Genomic DNA, 18,490 nt, shown 5'->3' with positions numbered 1-18,490 from the left:
TAGGATACCAGTAGTTCGCGTGCAATAATAGTGGATTGCACAAACAGGGAGGAATCTTCGTACGACAGTTGGAGAGTCGACGACGGTCACGCGACACACCAAAGTGCTCGATCCGATGTTTCATGGCGGATCGAGCGGTTTTAAGGTAAAAGTTTTATCGCCGAAGAAGATTGATTTGGACGCGAGGTTTTTATTGTTTATTATATACGCAGTTTGTAAAAGTTAGAGAGTTTCATAAATATTCAAAGAAAATGAAAAGAAACTCTCGGATGTTTTGTACGTGTATAAGTTCGAGTTTTTATCACGTCGTAACGGAGTAGGATTTTGTAGTTTCGTTTTGTGAAAACCGCAAATTTTCTCAATAAAACTACTGAGGATATTACTTTTGTACCGTGCCTGTGCACAGTGTAGCAACATTGACACGCGTAAATAGTAGCGCGCGCGCACACACACACACGCGCACACGTTGCGAAAAAATATCATGAAACGTGTGCGGTCGACACAATCCACTATTAACGCTATCGCTTATATGTACATACGTACGTATACACGTTTTTTACAATATCACTCGATTAAAAAAAAGAAAAAAGGAGAACCAATTTCCTACATATCTGATTTGATTGCGAATTTGATCCCGATGAAATTATCAGCGCGCGGGATATTGTTAAATCGCAAGGAGAAAAACAAAAAGAGAAATAACTTTATCAACATTTTGCGCCTTTTGTACGCGGTATATACATCTCTACTTTACACGTTGTTAGTGACGATTGTCAATATTGAGAAATGTGTATTGGTACCATGTCGTCAAATAAATTATTAACAAACACAATCACGCGCGTTTGTTGTCACATCCCGAGAGGAAGAGAGAAAGAGAGACAAAAAAAAAAAAAAAAAAAAAGACGGAAGGAGAAGGTAAACGACGACGTGTCAGTCTCAAGAACTTGTAATATTTATTTACATAGATGTGTATACGAAGTCGCACATATATAAAGTTACAACGATATAGTTTTATTTTGTTTTTGTTTGCCTTGTTCACCATTCCGTTGAATTGCACATGCAAAGTTTCGCCGTAATAAATTACCAAAAAAGTTTGTATTACATTTCAAACCCCTGCCACCTGATAGAATGGATTTTACACACTGAGACGATATGAGACGAACCCAAAGAGACGCGAAACGCACTGCCGTCGAGAATGTTATGTACACACGTGTTGCTCTATATTATATGTCTAAAATATAAAATTGTCACGCTCGTTCTCTCTGTTATTATTATTGCATTTTATATTTGACTTATTTTTTTTTTTTTTTTTTTCTGATAAATCGCTACTACGTAATGTAAGTGTGGCAGCGGTTTGAATTCTCGTTCTAATGTACATCTTTCGATTTTGCGATCTGAGCGTGAAACGATGCCAAGAAAGATCTCGAGAAGCTACTCGTCAACTATTGCTTTGTTTTATAAAAATAGGCTATCGGAACGTGTTTCGGTGAAAAAACACATCAAATTCAGATGTAAAATTACTTTTTTTTTTTGCTCATGCTCTGATGAATTGCGTGAATTCCCTTACGCGCGATTTGAACATTTTGAACTTAAAACCCATTCGCAAGTATCGCAGATACATGTCGCGAAGACGCATGAGAGAGATACGCTATGTGTAGATGTTTGCACACTATTCTCTGTGATAACGCTAGTAGATGCTTTAGTAGTGTGATGAATCTTCTCTCTACCTCTTTTTTTCTTTTTTTTTTTTTTTTTGGCAAAAAACAAATGTGGCTTCTCTCACGTCGTGCACGCGTATCGAATCGGTTTTTTTGTTTTATTTTTTTTTTTTTTACGTGGAGATGAGCGTGTGAGAGACTACACAAGAGCTATCGGATTATAATGCACACATTTATCTAGCTTATGCAGTATCGCGTGTGAGACTCCATAAGTATGTATATATATATATATTTTATATATATAAATGTTTAACAACTCAATCTGCGCGAGAGTCTGTTGTCGATATAATAATATTTTTCCCTAACATACACTTCTTCATCTTCCGTTATGATATAAATTTCAACGACGGTTCAATCGTTGGGGACAATCTCTTCGCGTTTCGTGAACGAATGATGCGTGTAATGGCCACGTACATTCCGACGCTGAAACGCGCCTCAATGCAATGGGGAAGAGAGCGGCATTCACGATGTGATTCATCGCGCGCGCGATGACTGATGACTGACGTGACGTCCAATGTGAGATGAGAGCTCTTATTTTGTCTAAGCATACCGCTAGTGTGTGTACCCTAAGGTCGCGAGTTCTTCTATTACTTCCTGAATCGTGTTTGAGCTTGTTCGACCGAAATTCGTCGGACTCCGTATCGACTATAAAATATTTAATCGTTATAAGATATACAATCGGTGAGAGACGAGATGCGGAGATGTTAGCGTGTTATACAGAGTGTCTGAGAAATTGTGACACAGTCGAAGCGTGAAGATAAATTGCGTTAATCTGAATCGGAAAAGTCATTTTTGTTAAATTCGCTGAATATTTATTGAGCTATTAATTAAGTAATGCGAGCCAACGAGCGTGTGAAAAGTGGCTCTATTTCGGGGTGTGTGATTTTTATTTGCAACAATTAGCTGTGATCGCAAGAAGTCTGTGTCACACATGACATTCGCTCGTTTGCTCTCCCTCTGGTTGTTAGGACATTTAGAGAGAAAGTAGTTTTCCTTACAACTGTGAAAATTACACACGCCCAGATTTTGAACCACTACGCGATCACTGGCCCAAATTACTTAATTAATGATTCAATATCGCGAATTTTGCAAAATAAGTGACTTTTATTGGGTCAGGTTGATCCAATCTATCTTCACCCATTGATCGTGTTAAAAGTTTCCCGACATCTTGTACACTCGAGGGCGTATACACGGACATGTGCCGCATGAAGTTGCATCAACAGTACTTTAGACAATAAAGAGCATTATTTTGATGCAACCTCGTACATAGATGAAGAACGTATGCGCCCCCGATTGTACATGTAATAGATACGTTCGAGCGCTGCAAGTCGAAGACGTCGGGGAAGAGTGTAAAATCGAATAAAACCGATCGATCGATCGCAAAATACACAAATTTCCGAGGAGGTAAAGAAGTCAATCCGAAGTCTCTGATTTGCAATACGCGTTAAATATACGTGTATACACGTATATGTACACGTTTATATAGCGTGTGTGTTTATATATAAACTAAGAAACAAATGCTCTCTCGATACTGCACGCGGCATTTATATGCAATCACAGATCGCGCGTGCCTTTTACATTCCCGGTTTATTGATGAAATGCGCGTGTCGTCCGTTATTCTCTAAACGCGTTGCCAAACGCGTGGCCGCGTGACGAATGAGAAAATACGACGCGGTTTGGCAAACGAGCTTGGTGTCAAACTTGAACAGCCGGATATTATTACATTTGTCAAACCCAACTTCGGTTAAACTTGAAAAAAGTGATTGCTACTTCGAGTTAAAGTTCTGCGATACGAACAAATACGAAGTGTTTCTCGGAGATGTTTGAAGGGAATATTTCTAGAATTATCGTGCTACCGAGTTTTAGAACAGTCCCGTTGTCTTCATTCTCTCTCGGCTAATATGATCATTTCAAACGCAACGTTTTTCCATGTCCAAGAGATGGGCGATTGTCGCGAGATAAAATCCAACTCCGAACGGCGTAGTCTGAATCATCTTGCGTTATAGTACGTGAGAACACAGTAATGCGTAAAAATTGCATTATCGGTATTGTATTACGCTCTAAAATAATGGTACTTTTTTTTTGTTTTTATTTTATTTAAAAATGTACTGCATGCTTTTTTTTCAGGCCAGTAGTTTAATTGTATTATAATAGTTTTGTATTTGGTAAGACTTATATATATATCGTATATTCATCACTATTCTTAATGTTTCGTTGACAATCCCGTTCTCTATAATCTTTCGCTCATCTGTCGTCGTGATAACATGTAATATTCATTACAACTACGCAACGTAACATCTTACGAGTAAGTGAAAATTGTCTTTTTTTTTTTTTTTTCTAACTTCCGCTCAAGCTTATCAATTTTTTAATCTGTCCTAAAAGAGATCTGGCATACAGGATTACACACGTTTCACTCGATTCAATTAGATAAAAGTTATTCGGAGAAGATTTTTGTGCTACTCGCGTGTCTGCCAATTGTTTTTTTTTTTTGTTTTTCCTACAACTATATTCTGAAAATCGTAACGTCATGCATACAAATAACACGTACACGTTGTTTTACACTCGGATAAAAAAAAACAAAAAAAAAACAAAAAAATATTGCCGAGCGTTACCTCACACGTTACATTACGTTTGCATGCAGAAATTACGAATCACAATTTCGCTTGTAACAACATAAATATATTACTTAATATATAATTATTACATATATTATTACATCAAATGTCCACACATACACACACGCTGATCCTCACAGAAATTTACTACCGTGGCCAAAATATAAACTTATTCTGAGTAAAGAAAAATCGCTGCTTTTGTGTTACTCCAAATACGTAGTATTTCGGCCACACATTGGTGATAAACTTTCTGCAACGATGTACAAAGAAATAGAAATGTAACAAGTCTTTTACAACTTATTTGTGTGATTTTTGCGCGAGAAACAGTACCGTTGTAAAAACAAAGTGTTTTTCCTTTGTTCATACACGTAGACGTCTCTCGCGCATAAATAATTGCACTGTCGTAGTTTATCTTTACCTAGTTAAAATCTACGTTGAAACAAAAACTTGGAAAAGTTACGTGTACGTAATTTCCAATGATGGTTTCAATCTTTCAAATTCAATCTTTTTCTTTTGTATATTATCTCAGATTTCATGTGTATGGTTTTCTGAAATGTAAAACTTGTTTATTAATTTTGATATGATTTCTCTAAATTTTGAGTATCAAAGTTTCACGAGAGAAAATATTTGAGAGTCATCAAATCAAGCCAAACTCAATGAATTGAGAGCAACTTTCTAAAGTCTGAGATTATTTTCAAATCTGATGGTCAAATTTCTATTTCTATTTCTCTCACGACCAAGCATTCAATTCATCGTACTAGTCTTAATTTGCTTAAGCTTAAATCTTCATTGCCATAATCCTGCGTAATTGCCGTATAGATTCGCTGGTAACGGACCTCCCGCCGTAAACAAACGGGTACCCGATGCGTCGTAACAGTGTGTGTAAATGGCGGGAGTGTACTTTACGTTTTGGAATCCGTCTATATACTCTTCATCTGGAAACTATATTTCACAGGAGGGAGAGAGGGAGGGAGGAAGGAGGATAAATATATTAACTCTTCCATGAAAATACACGAAAATAAAAAATATACTTTATATTGGGCTTATTCGTGAAGAAATCCACGAGAGAGAGAGAGAGAGAGAACAGCGAATTTAAGATTCAACAATTTGGGACGCTGTTACCTTACTTTTTCATATGTAAGTCACTTTAAATGATGATAACAACAAAACTTACCACATATCCCTTTGAAGCCTTTAATACAACAGTTCTATTGGAATTTATAGAAGATTCTAGATATTTTTGAGCTCTAACGTCGTAAAACATAAGCATTCCTAGTCCAGTTCCTATGGTTAAAACGGATCCTTGGAAACTGGCTGATCTAATCCCGCAACCGCTATACCTGTATTAAAAAAATATATATTTATGTTGTTAAGAGTGATGTTGAAACGCGTCTCGAAAAGAAAAGAAAGAGAGAGACAGAAAAAGGAAAAACGTTTGTTTTTGTACCTTGATGGTATTTTTTTGACTGGTTGCAAAGTGCGCGCGTCCAGAAGTAGAGTGTACGATCTGCAGCCGATCGCGTAGACACCATCGTCCTGCACGGCAATGCAGACGTTCTCCTGACAAGCCGGCAGCTTTCTAGATATTTTCTGTTTGAAGGACTCGGCCGACCAGATATGTATAAAATTATTGAGTGTCAACGCGGCGATTTCCTTGTACGCTTTGTTGAATGCTAACGCCCGTACTTTCTGCGCGGATTTGCATTCCTTCACACAGACAGGCTGGATCAACCTGAGAACCGGGAATCAGAGAAGCTTCAATACATATATATTTATAAATTAAAACATTTAAATAATATGTGACAAACGTTCAGTCAGAATTTACCTATGCGTAGGCACGTCCGCTTTGTCGGGAGATTCAGCGAGATCGCTGTCAATACGCCACAGTGCCATTTTCGTATCTCTCGAACCCGATACTAGAAATTCATCGTCCAACCAGCACATGTCAAACACCCAATCCCTGTGGCCGCTCTCGCCGACGCAAACCGGATCCAAAGTCGGTAATCTGTATATCGCTATTTCGTTACTATTTCTCGCTCCGGTAGATAAAAGTGTTCTACAAGAGAAAAAATGATGGATTAATGTCTCTGCTAGTTTTCTTTGTCCAGAAAAAAACAAAAAAAAAAAAAAAAACACACCGTGGGGGATAAATTACCTCGAAGGATTGATCTGAACAGAATGAATACCGCATTGTTGCTCGGGTATAACGTTGTTGCCCGGACTGGGCTGTCTTCCGTGAAGAGATGGTATCTGATCGAGCTTCTGCGTTGCAACGTCGTAGACCATGAGTTTGTTGCATTTGGTGCCGAACACCACTTGTCGGTCGCTCAACCATTGCGAGCAAAACACTTTGTTCATGTTATTCAGACTAACGGAATATTCCTTGAATAGATCGTGCGTCAATATGTGCCGGGAGCCGTATTCCTGGTTGATCTTACGCACTTCGCGAGTATGCGTCTCACGAGCACGCACATAATCCACGAAGTTGAAAGACGTTCGTAGAAATTGCTTGCCCTCAATGACGGTCTCGCTCTCATCGTCGCTCGACTCGTAGCACACGAAGTCGTCCGGCTTGTCCGGCTTGCGATTCCTCTCGTGTCGCAACGCCAATCTGAAACGAGGAATTGAACGAGAGAATTTTCGATAATTTTTTGAACGCAAAGATATCTTTCGGAATTCAATAAACTCTCGCGTAATAATTTTGATTACCTCTTCGCCCGACGTTCCTCCAATCTGCTAAAACTGGCGCACGGGGCGAATCTTCCGTACACGGTCATTCGTTGTGTCTCAGCCATTATTACGATTAAGAAGTAACAACAGACTTTACAAAATTCAGGCAACTTGCAAGGAACACCAAGTATTATGTCAGCGAGAATAGGAAAGTCTTAGCGAGAACGTTAGGATATCACGGTTGATGTATCAGATCAGAGAAAAACCAATATATCACAACACACACTCAAATTGTAAACAATATTTCTCGTTTCTCTACACAATCTTTTGTGCAAACTATCGTCTTAAAGTATTTTTTATATACTTCTTGTATGCAATATAAATGGTGGATATTACATCAAGATGAATGCAATAGATTTCACTGTTCAAATGTTTGCGTGCTTCACAATATTCTCAAAACAACTCACAAAGATTTATAAATAATAACACAAGTAGTGGTAAATTAACAGACAAGAAACATCTATACAAAGATTATAGGCCACACTCTAAACCGAAACTGCTTATAAATTTCGATTTTGATTACTAGCTACTATGTATACAATACTCTATATCTAAATTGAATAGCTTATTATATTATATTATATTGTAATAAAAGATCTCTTGTAACAGATTAAATTGGATTTTACACGGGTTTGCCCTCGGAACAATACAAAAATGAGCCTGTTATTAACCAGATATCTTCAACGAGCTCTGTCTCACTATCTGAAATAATCAATAAACACATTAAGTTAATATATTTTTTAAAAGGTAGATCTGTTGTAAGTAACATTTTTTATGTTTCTGATTGAACACGGATTTTAGATTTTCTGTTTTCAGTTATTAAAAAAAAAAAAAAAAAAAGAAGTCTTATTCTTTCTCCAAGAATCACGGAGATTGTAGATGTGTGCGTAAGTCTGGCCAAGATCGGTCAATGCGATTGGTTCGAATTCCGTGAGACTCATGTAAACGGGACTTAACTCGGCGATTTTCAATGACGTATATATTTTAATATACTTTTTAATATTTTTTAGTTTGCGCAAAGACGAAAAATGATAAAACGATATTTTTTTTAAATCTTAAATTAATTTCTCTATCAAAACCTCCCGCACAACTTTTTTAAAAAGTCGACCTTAGATGCAAGATCGGACTGTGAAAATACCAGCCAATATCGTTCTTTTGGAAATATTTGGTCTTCACATTTTTCGTGCTTTGTTACATACACACACACACACACACACACAAATAAAAATAATATCGTTTTTATCTAATCTTAAGAAACGAAAGAAAACGATGAGAAATCGTTGACAAAAAATCCACAGAAAGAGACAGAAATAGTCACAATATATCAACTCCAATATACAATAAAGTTCACGGTATTTAATTATATTTTATTATGTAAATGCAAAAATATATATATTTTTTTAACCGAAGCACAAAAACCGAGGAATACTTTTTTCCCTTTTTTTTTTTTAAATCTTTATAAAGTTTTCGAATGTGCAGTCTCTTTCTTGTGTCTCCGTGTAAATTTTAATTACTCACTTTCTAGCAGTTAAGATTTCTTAAGACGATGTTGACGCAGAGAAGAAGAATTTCGGAGCATATCCTCCTAGTTGGGACGTGATGCGGGTCTATCGATTGCGTCTACAATCGTCTAAAGAAAATTCGATTAGAATTGCTGTGTGTCCTGTGCTGAGTTTCGAGCAAGCGAGACGCCACACGCTTCGCGAGCGATGTGAAAAAAAAACTTACGTACCTCGCGGAAGAAAGGTCAAAGCGACTGTGTGGTCGTCGAAGCGATGCGATTATCTCGGCCGCTTCGAAGAAACCCGGAGTCGTCGACGAGCCAGGCGACGTGTATAACCCCGCACACGGAAAATCCAACGCACACCCGGAGCGGTCGTTGCGCGTAGAGTTTCGATCTCGAGGAACCCGAGAGAGATGATCAAGCGAAGAACGTGCGTTGCGTGCGATCGGAACGATCCGCAATCGTCATGATGAATGTTGTAATACAGCAACGAACGACCGCACGAGCGACACCGCCATGTTTGAAACGCAGCGACACTTCAGCGCCTTAATAATTCTCTTCGTAACGTCGATCAAGCGTCAATGGCATTCCGTGGCGTCGCGTTGTTCCGCGGAAACACAAGCGCGCGGGTTTACCCCCCGATTGCACCTCACATCATCTCGCGAGCTCACCGGTGTTTGTTGTGACATGTGCACACGATGATTTATTTCGGAGGGGGAGAGAGGGGGGAGGGAGGGTAAAGGAGGGAGGGTTCCTATCCACGTGCACTTTCACTCTGTTGTACTGTCAACATTCGAGAATATATCACATGTCAACATCGTGTGACGTTTCCCTCTTGCCCTTCATTTCCGCGCCCCCGGCCGATCATTTAAACTTAAAGGCTGGTTTAAGCGCGGAGGCTTTTGTTTAAGCGGGGCGCGTCGCCTCTGCAATGTAAATTGTCTCTTACATTCCGCACATACATATATACATACATACGTGCGTAATAATGTTCAGCTAGGAATTCCGTTCGGTCGTCACCTGACGGCACCAGAGAGAGAGAGAAGAGACTGAGAGCGGCCGTGGCTCCAGTTTATAGCTGTTGTCGTTTTTCCGTTCGCCAGCGCTACGTTCACGATGGAGCACATCGGCAACACCATTGTCGACGAATCCGCCGCTCCGTGCACACTGCACATACATCGGCTATGTAGTTGGCGATGTGCTCCACCGTGAAAGCAGCGCTGGCGAACGGAGCGTAATGGCAATAACAGCTTAATCGATGGTCGTGTGGCCGTTCTCGGTCCTTCTCTCTGGTTCGACACAACAATCGGTCTATCTTTTTGTAGATTATTATTTACATACGTATGTATATATAGTTAAAAAGATCACAGAGAAATTGCATCGCGACGAGCGATTCTTTCGGAATCGTTTGGTTTAGGTGCAATCGCACGTGCCGAGATGATTGACAATTCAGCATCGAGATCAATAATAAAACGTTATAGCCTGCTGGCTCTCGTTGTTTCTAACCTTTAGTCGGTTGCTCTTCGAAAAAAAAAAACGCATTTCGTTAAGCCTTTTTTCGTGACAAGTTTTTTTTTTGTCTCTGTTACGAGATAAATACAGATTCATTATCAGTCGTTTTACGCTTAATCACGCGACCAGTCGTTGAAAAACTCACCGCAAGTTCCTCAAGAATAACACTTGTTCCAGTTTTCCGACAACGATTTTTAATCTCGAACGATGTTCGAATGGGCATACGATGGTGTAAATACCTCAATACCGCGCAACGTCGGTCCGGAATGTGCGAATTACTTGTCAATAAAGCGAAGGATAATTGAAACCCTGCTGATATCGGTGTTCGTCACGTCATGCATCTTGTGGGGTCTGAAGAGAGTGACATTGCCGAAAAATCTGACCTTCGTCGGTCATGGTCACGACCGCGTGGGCAGGCGAGTCTTGTTAATCGCGATGTCACTGGTCCTGGGTATGGAGATCGGTTTTAAATTCACCAGCAGGACTGTCATTTATCTTTTAAATCCATGTCACATTACAACCGCATTGCAAGTAAGTTTTGTGATTTGAATGCAAATTTTTTTAAGACAAATTACAATGACTCGTTCTTTTGGATGTTAAATTCTGTGTTTTGCGTCCTGTTGTAGTTGTATTTACTAGCTGCGGATCCTAGTCCAACTGTTACTGCTATCTTTAGGATACATTTAAATCTGCTGAATGGACCAGTATTAGCTTATCTATTTCCAGAAACAGAATCTCGAATTGTAAGTACATATGATAGAGTAAATATTAAACAGTAAGATAAAAAAATAAGTAAACTCGTCTTTCAGATATTTGCGGACAGGGCGATGTATTATATTCAGCACGGTTTAATGTTAGTAATACCATACTACTTGTTGAGGATTGGAGGTGTGTATACTTGAAACATCTGAAATTGTTATATTTCCATATTCTGACTTTAAAAGTTTTAAAAGTACAGTAATTCCAAGTACAGAATACAATACATTTTTATTTTTACACTAGGTGTATATAATATAGAACCATTGTCTGACATGAGCTGGTCGGTTCTGAGTTATGGCCTCAATGCAGGATATCACTTTTGGATTCTTCAGTGTGTTGCCTTGGTCAGTAAGCTGAATTATGTATCCAGCTGCAATACTTAACTTTTAAAAATTATATTTGGAATGTTTCTTTTTTTTTTCTGTGTGCAGCCTATACAAGTGAATCTTAGTCACATGTTGTGCGCAGCTGTGCTGGATCCCTTTGAAGGTCAAAATTATCGAATATGGGCAACCATCCACCAAGCGATATTGTGCCCCTTTTTGTGCAAACTGTTCTGTTACGGATCCAACTTCTTCTTAACCAAGTTCCCGCTAACTAGGGTTAAGCCGGCGCTAGAATGCACAATTCCAAAAAAGAAATGTACATACGAGCAAAGCGAGAGGTCGCACGAAGGTTCCAACACCTCGGGAAACGGCCATACACATTTTGACTAATCCGGTAGAGAAAACCATAATGTCAAATGTATATTTGATTTTATTACGTGAGTATATGATATCTATACATTCTTTTCTGAAAACTTGAGCATTTATAATGGTATCTGTTATACGTTATATCTTTGTGAACACAAAAAAGGGGACAATAGGAACTAAACTTCTTAACAAGTTTTATAACTAATCGTACACAATTGATACATGAATAATGATAAACACGATTTACGAATCGTTTTATCTGAACAAAACTTACGCGCTCACAGACACAATAAATATCAAAGAGAGACAACTTGGTGCAATTTTACAATTGTGCCGGTTTTAATTTTATTAGTCCACGACATCGATCGTGAGAAATAGTCTATTTGAAATATAAATTTCTATTCAAAAGCTTGTTATATGGCGCTGTGCATAGAATTAAGAAACTCATGATAGTGTGTGAGGCTTAAGCTGACGTCCACTAAAAACAATGGCTGATTACTTACAGTCATAACTAACTTGCGTTACCTCTTATACTAGTTAACAACAATCGCGTTAGAGACAAACAGTACACATTATGCATTCTTATGATTCTTTTCTATTCTTATACAGAAGAAATGAAGATATTCAAATGACGAAACTGCAATGTATATAACTAGAAATTAATTAGATACCGCTCTCTGTTTGCAAAACTGATGACATGTATGAAAATATTTGTACGTGACTTTTTTTGTTATACGAATTTTTAGACTTCATTTTTTAATTTAAGGAACTTAGAGAATTTATTTTGTATATCTTTAATATCTCGATAGATATTTTGATTTTTCAAAAAGTCATATTTAAAATCTCAGGTTTCATACGTATAAACAAACTTTTATACGTTAGTCAGTTTTGTGAACATTGTCACGGATTATAAGATATATAACGGCCTATGTTTATTACTCATAAAATTAATAAAGATAAAGGTCTATATTTTCATTAAGCTGCCATTAGAAAAAGACTCGTGTTTCTCGTTAAAACAATCTAATACGTAGAAGCGATTGATATTACTCATACCAATGATAATAATTATAAAACCGACATCCGCAGTTATTTATTTATAATCACGGATGTCTATCTCTTGGAATAAACACGCGACTACTCTCTCTAAAATGTTGAAATAAATACATCAATTTTCAATCTTAAATAATTTAAATATATTAAATTATATTAAGCACATATATTCACAAATTGGATAATCCTGATTTTTTTGCGGGAGATTGGTTCAGTGCTTTTGCATCAGAAGTATGAAAAAAATTGTCTTTGACACGATATCACAAGAAATGCTATTGCTACACCTATACACGGTGTTGTTTTTATTCAACTGGCCTAAAATAATAAGTTTTTGACACAACAAAAACAAACAAAAAACTGTTTTATATTCCAAAAAAAAGATCAACGCTTAGATTAACGTGATTCATTGTAGTGTTACACAATGTGCATTTTGTAAAATAGAAACTTTAAGTGCATATAGAAAACTAATATTATATCATCCAAGATAATGAATTTTCCATTTGGTAGCTACAAACTAGTCAAGCAAGGAGTTTTTTACTACTGACAATGTGATTGAAAGTGTGCTTACGTATGTGTATGTGTGTACCTGGAATGATATACAGAATAGAATATGTTCTGCAACTTCACTAAAAAATTAATAAACAGCTGATCGCTCTCTCCTCGTTTTACTATCATAAAAAAAGAAATAGAATAATGGTGATATTTCTTCCGTTTTTTATTTTGTGTGATAAGTGTATATATAAACATTCCGTGTTTTACTGTAAATTTTTGTTTCGTTTTTTTAACATATATTTTATGTATACATATATATTAAAATAATTTTATTTTTTAATTTTTGTTTTAAGTTTTACGTGCAATCGTAAGATTTATTTATTTAGACATATTGTTTACATGCAGACAGCTCTCTCCACTTTTAATTTTTATTTCATTTTTACAAATAATCGTTTAAATCGTATTTAATATACAATTATAAAATATTATAAACACAACAGTAAAGTGAGAAAAGTTGTGATGTATAGTGTGGTGATATATATTTGGATATGTACATACATATATTTTTTAGTATCGCACGTTTTATTTGATCTTATATATACATATATATGTTTATGAGTTATAAATGTATTTTCATAGTATTGTTACGCCGATTATTTATATTTACAACCGTCAATAGTATTCTTTTAAAATCCAGAACTATATGTATGTTTGTGTCTGTTATTAAAAAATAAATTTTAATGCCTCTCTCTCTCCTGCTATCATACGTAGGCACAGTCGTATAGTATAAGTCTAAGAGTTAAATAATATTTTTTTAATGCGCGATAACGTAAGTTTTTTGTTGTTTTTTTTGCAGTTTCGTTGTTTGTATAATTCGTACCGCTTCGAAAGTATACGATCAGCTTATATACGATGTAGATTATACACATGTACATTCAGTGAACTCGAGTTGTTGAATAACATTCCCTTATTGAATAAATTTTTTTCCGTCAGGTTTAGCCTCATTTATAGTTTACCGATAGTATTGTATGGAATGTCTGGCTTGTGCAATATATACGTCGTAACATGTAAATCGTGCACTGTTTCATGTATCACACGTACAAAGACAACAACAACGCCTTCACATTTGTCAGAATCTCGTGTTACTCAATATTTTCTGCCATATTGAGTGTTTCTGAAATGTGCGTAGCAAATGCGAAGGTGTTAATGTCGGTCACTGTACTTCGCGCGCTGCCTTTATACATATTGTACAAATTAGAGATTTCTTCTTACTAGAACGAACGATTTGTAAATAATGAGATCGAGTAAGTAAATCAACGCTCTGACACTTGCATACTGCACTTTACATTTCTCAAGCTGAATTACTTGTATTCGAATAAAAAAAAAAAAAAAAAAAACACAAAAAAAAAGATTTTGTGCAGAAGACTCGAAAAGTTTATATCATGATTTAATAATTCTCAAGTTTTTCTCTTACGTTTTCGGGGAGCTTCGTAAGAATTTGTGCAATAAGAACGTAATTGCAATAACATTTTTCTTGTCACGATATGATATTATCTCTTCGCCAACGTAATTCTTATCCTGGTCTAGAGAATAGTAAGGTATTGAGTAATAATGTTCGCACTTTGGTCTTTTTTGTGTATTCAGGAAAGATTTCTTCGCGCTCGATTAGACTCGAGCAGGTGCAAAAGGTGTTTTAACATTATTTTCAATACGTACTTAACATTACTTACTAATTTTAGTATACATTATTTATAAGAGGACAAATGTTATTAATTTTAATTTTGGTGCCATAATGATAATTTTATTCAAGAGACCGCCATACTCAATTATTCGGATATTTGAAACAGGTACGTTGTTACCGTCACTTAGCGTTCGAATTGTGAGTACATTGTAAAATTTTGAATAAAATAAAAGAGAGTCGTCCAAATATGGTTAAACCTCTCATCTTTGACATACCAATAGAATGATCGATTATTCACAAGAACAAAAAATGCATATACATAATGAGATATATCTGAAGACGTTAAATAAAGGTTGTGACTTTACACAGGACAAATACGTACATAGTACATGTACATACATACGTATGAAATAAAGTTTATTTCCCAAATATTTATAATCACTATGTACACGATTCTGTACAAAAGTTTAGAAAAACTAATTCACACGAACACTACAGCAAAAAACGCAATCATCATAATAAATATGTACATTTATAAATAATCATCTTTACTCCGATCTAATTCGCCATCTCTAATTGTCGGTTTTCAATCTTAAAAACAGCATTTTTTATTTATAAATAGATTTTTAACAGATTGTAATATACAATCTCTCGTATTTATATGTATATATATATATATATATATTTGCAATCAACGTAAAAATTCACTAATGAAAACGATAGCTTTTTGAATTTTTATGCAGTGTATTCTTTGTGCACTTATTTATCCACAATAGTGGTTTAAAACATATAAATAAATATATATACATATATATGTGTGTGTAAATTTATTACACATATATACGAGATATTAAAATGATATTGGTATTTAACCGGCAATGTAGAGCCTAAGTATACCGATGACTTAGAGTTTAAACGAGATCATACTGTGACGCGACATGTAATGTTTAAAATACAAAGATAAACAATACATTGCTTTGGAGCAATGTTTTTAATAATTATTAACTGCTTTCTTTCTCTCCGCATATCTCTCTCAAAGAGAAAGTGTTAGTAAAATATTATTACGTGCGTTTTTGTAAATATTCCGTATTTATTTGACGAACAAACAATGGAACTGCTAGTCTAGTTTTTTGTTGTTGTTTAGGACGAATAAGTTTTAGCAATTTTTAGTGTGCCTACTGAATGAGGCCTTGACAGAACTTGTTATTTGATTTTTTTTTTTTTTTTTTTTTTATATTGTATAATTGTTTTCGCGATTTCTTTGTTCTTGTGTACAAAAAATAATGTCGTTACTAAATGAACACATTAAGTGAGACCACCCTGTATACTATATTATGTGACGAATTATTTTCTAAAAGCCATTTTTTGGTTTAGTGTTGTAATATAAACAGAAAATAATATAATTAGTCGTAAAACTTCTATATATTAGATCTTTGTACACACAATTGTAATAAATTAGAAAGATAGAGGCAAGTGTTGTAAGCTTTATAATAAAAGCAAACATATTTGATCGTGCTGCTTTCGCTAACAATATTCACAATATATAAAAAACAAACATGAGCATTCTTTGGAAGAATATATATATATATATATAAACGTTCATTTTCGTGTTTCTAATATGTTCTTAACAATAAACAAATTACAACGCAATGTCCTGAGCTCAATACGCAAATATGTTACAAGAGAAAGTGGATTAAAAAAAAACAGGAAGTCAAATTGTTAAATTATTTTACCTAAAATATCGCGCGTGTTTGATATATATAAAAAAATTATAACAGATAATAAATAATACTGCACGGAAATATATATTAAAGGTATGTGACAAACATTACTATATTCGACATCATACGATGTGGCGTTGCGTCTTCCAACAAAATAATAAAAATTAATAAAAAAGAAATATTTTTCACGTACTATTACTTAAAACTAATATCACGTAAAACCTTCATACGTGCAGTTACATTAATAAAAATAGATCAATTTGAACTGAGGGAAAAAAAAAAAAAAAAAACGATACGTATATATCGGATGATAAAGTTTATCGGTTTAAAAAAAATGCCTATTATTTACAATATATTATTGACCAAGTAATCTAGCAGGCACACATTTCTCTGTAAAGAATATTGTACAATTTGCCGCCGTGTGCTCGCTCTACTTAAACGTAGACAATATCGGTACAGTGCACAGAAAACTTGGCATTAAGAATGCATTGTACAGCCTCAAATGAGCTCTTTTGAGGATATGTGTTTTTTTTTTTCAAACGTAATGTGTGTTAGCCATCCAATGGTGGTCCTAAGTACACCATGGACACCTCGGTATTTCCATAAACAGCAGATACCGATGGATATAATCTCTTATCTGGTAATCCTGTTCATCAAAGTAGCGATTGTAACACAATTGCTTGTATATTTTTAAATATTATCTTAAAATGTTTCTCTGCAAAAGTCTAATTAAACGCTAGATAAAACGTGAAAATAAAAAGTCATACCTCTGAAAGCTACGCCCAGAAATTCATAATTCTTCTCGAAAGACAATGTATTATCATCACAATCTAAAATTACTCTAATTCTCTCCCCAACCTGTAAATAACAGTTGTGACAGTTTTTAACAGATGGTTAAAAACAGATCTTCATTTTTTTTTTTTTTTTTTTTTTTTTAATGCCAGAATTGATATGATTCATGATTTTTGTAGATACACGTAAAAAAATTTTCATACCTGATATTTTGGAGCATTGTTAAGTAAAGGATAATTTCCCTGCGCATCTCCGTTATGCAACAAATGATTATCTACAAGATTCCAGCCCCAGGAATGTTCATCGGAGCCTAGTAAAGCTACATATCCATGGCACAAGAGAGGTGCTTCCTTAGTTGCTATTCCTATTACCGCTACTGTTCCTAAAGGTCCTTCCCAAATAACTTCCCAAGCGTGACGTCCGTGTCTGAATCCTATCTTACCTCTACACGCATCTGTACTCTGTGCTACAGGATTTCTGCAATGATGCAATAACTGTGCAAGACATTTTGGATATTGCACTTCTCAGATTACTTCATGCTTCTTGTGTGTTGTATTGTTATAATTGAAAATGATATTGATGAAGATTTTATATTTATATATATATAAAAACATATTGACAAATATATATTGTTAAATGCGAGAAACAGAATGCACAAACAGCAATCAAAGAAGATTGTGTGGCGAGATAGCGTCGCCGTACCAACCTGTGCAACGTGAATCCGTTGGGTTTAATATAAATATTTCGCGAGCAGTCGTTTGGATTCCACGCGTGATAAAACGCACGCAGTTTAGACTTGTACGTAGGCACCGACGACAACAAATCGGAACTGAGCGCTTCCTGCGCCAATTTTCTTATACAGTGCATTCGCCACACGTCGTTGTTCTCGTCGTTTAGAAACCGGTACCACCGCTTGCACACTAGCGAGCAGTTTCTCAGCGTGTGCAGGTCCAGATACGAGAATATCACTTCTAAAACATGATCGGACGCTCGAAGTGCTATATCGTCCATTTTGCCGGGTCTGTTTTAGGAGAGTAGCAAAACATATGCGACACAGAAACACCGTTCGCGTGCGTCGCGGACTACGCGCATGTTAGACAATTTGTGCGATCTCGCCAACCCAAATATATCTTAGGAACGATTTACAATCATTTTCGCACGAATTTACTTGATCGGTAGTCATCAATTTGACAATAGCTCCGAGTTTATTACTTCAAAGAAAAAGTT

General features: G+C 35.8%; 3 protein-coding genes and 1 long non-coding RNA gene across 4 annotated transcripts; 1 reads left to right on the top strand and 3 right to left on the bottom strand.

Annotated features, from left to right (window-relative positions):
• Window positions 1-294: 294 nt before the first annotated feature.
• LOC109855649 (DDB1- and CUL4-associated factor 12) lies at window positions 295-7,339 on the bottom strand. The gene is made up of 6 exons (XM_020430115.1): window positions 7,040-7,339; window positions 6,486-6,941; window positions 6,156-6,386; window positions 5,778-6,062; window positions 5,505-5,670; window positions 295-5,272 (listed from the first exon to the last, which is right to left on the bottom strand). The coding sequence occupies exons 1-6, from the start codon at window positions 7,123-7,125 to the stop codon at window positions 5,117-5,119; spliced, it is 1,380 nt and encodes a 459-aa protein (XP_020285704.1). The 5' UTR covers window positions 7,126-7,339; the 3' UTR covers window positions 295-5,116.
• A 4-nt stretch (window positions 7,340-7,343) lies between these two features.
• On the bottom strand, window positions 7,344-9,300 carry LOC109855653. Its single transcript, XR_002250327.1, has 3 exons — window positions 8,793-9,300; window positions 8,579-8,690; window positions 7,344-7,762 (listed from the first exon to the last, which is right to left on the bottom strand). It is a non-coding gene; the product is annotated as an uncharacterized LOC109855653 (long non-coding RNA).
• Window positions 9,301-9,826: 526 nt separating this feature from the next.
• LOC109855651 (transmembrane protein 164) lies at window positions 9,827-13,322 on the top strand. The gene is made up of 6 exons (XM_020430118.1): window positions 9,827-9,905; window positions 10,254-10,607; window positions 10,703-10,819; window positions 10,886-10,964; window positions 11,079-11,179; window positions 11,267-13,322. The coding sequence occupies exons 2-6, from the start codon at window positions 10,284-10,286 to the stop codon at window positions 11,549-11,551; spliced, it is 906 nt and encodes a 301-aa protein (XP_020285707.1). The 5' UTR covers window positions 9,827-9,905; window positions 10,254-10,283; the 3' UTR covers window positions 11,552-13,322.
• An 81-nt stretch (window positions 13,323-13,403) lies between these two features.
• On the bottom strand, window positions 13,404-18,293 carry LOC109855640 (F-box/SPRY domain-containing protein 1). The gene is made up of 4 exons (XM_020430104.1): window positions 17,970-18,293; window positions 17,467-17,740; window positions 17,239-17,329; window positions 13,404-17,117 (listed from the first exon to the last, which is right to left on the bottom strand). The coding sequence occupies exons 1-4, from the start codon at window positions 18,272-18,274 to the stop codon at window positions 17,023-17,025; spliced, it is 765 nt and encodes a 254-aa protein (XP_020285693.1). The 5' UTR covers window positions 18,275-18,293; the 3' UTR covers window positions 13,404-17,022.
• Between the last annotated feature and the right edge of the window lie 197 nt (window positions 18,294-18,490).

This window comes from Pseudomyrmex gracilis, unplaced genomic scaffold (genome assembly GCF_002006095.1).
Source record: "Pseudomyrmex gracilis isolate BER0280 unplaced genomic scaffold, ASM200609v1 scaffold_94, whole genome shotgun sequence".
NCBI lineage: Eukaryota > Metazoa > Arthropoda > Insecta > Hymenoptera > Formicidae > Pseudomyrmex > Pseudomyrmex gracilis.
Note: the sequence above shows the minus strand (reverse complement) of the source record. Positions and strands in the feature narration are given on the sequence as shown.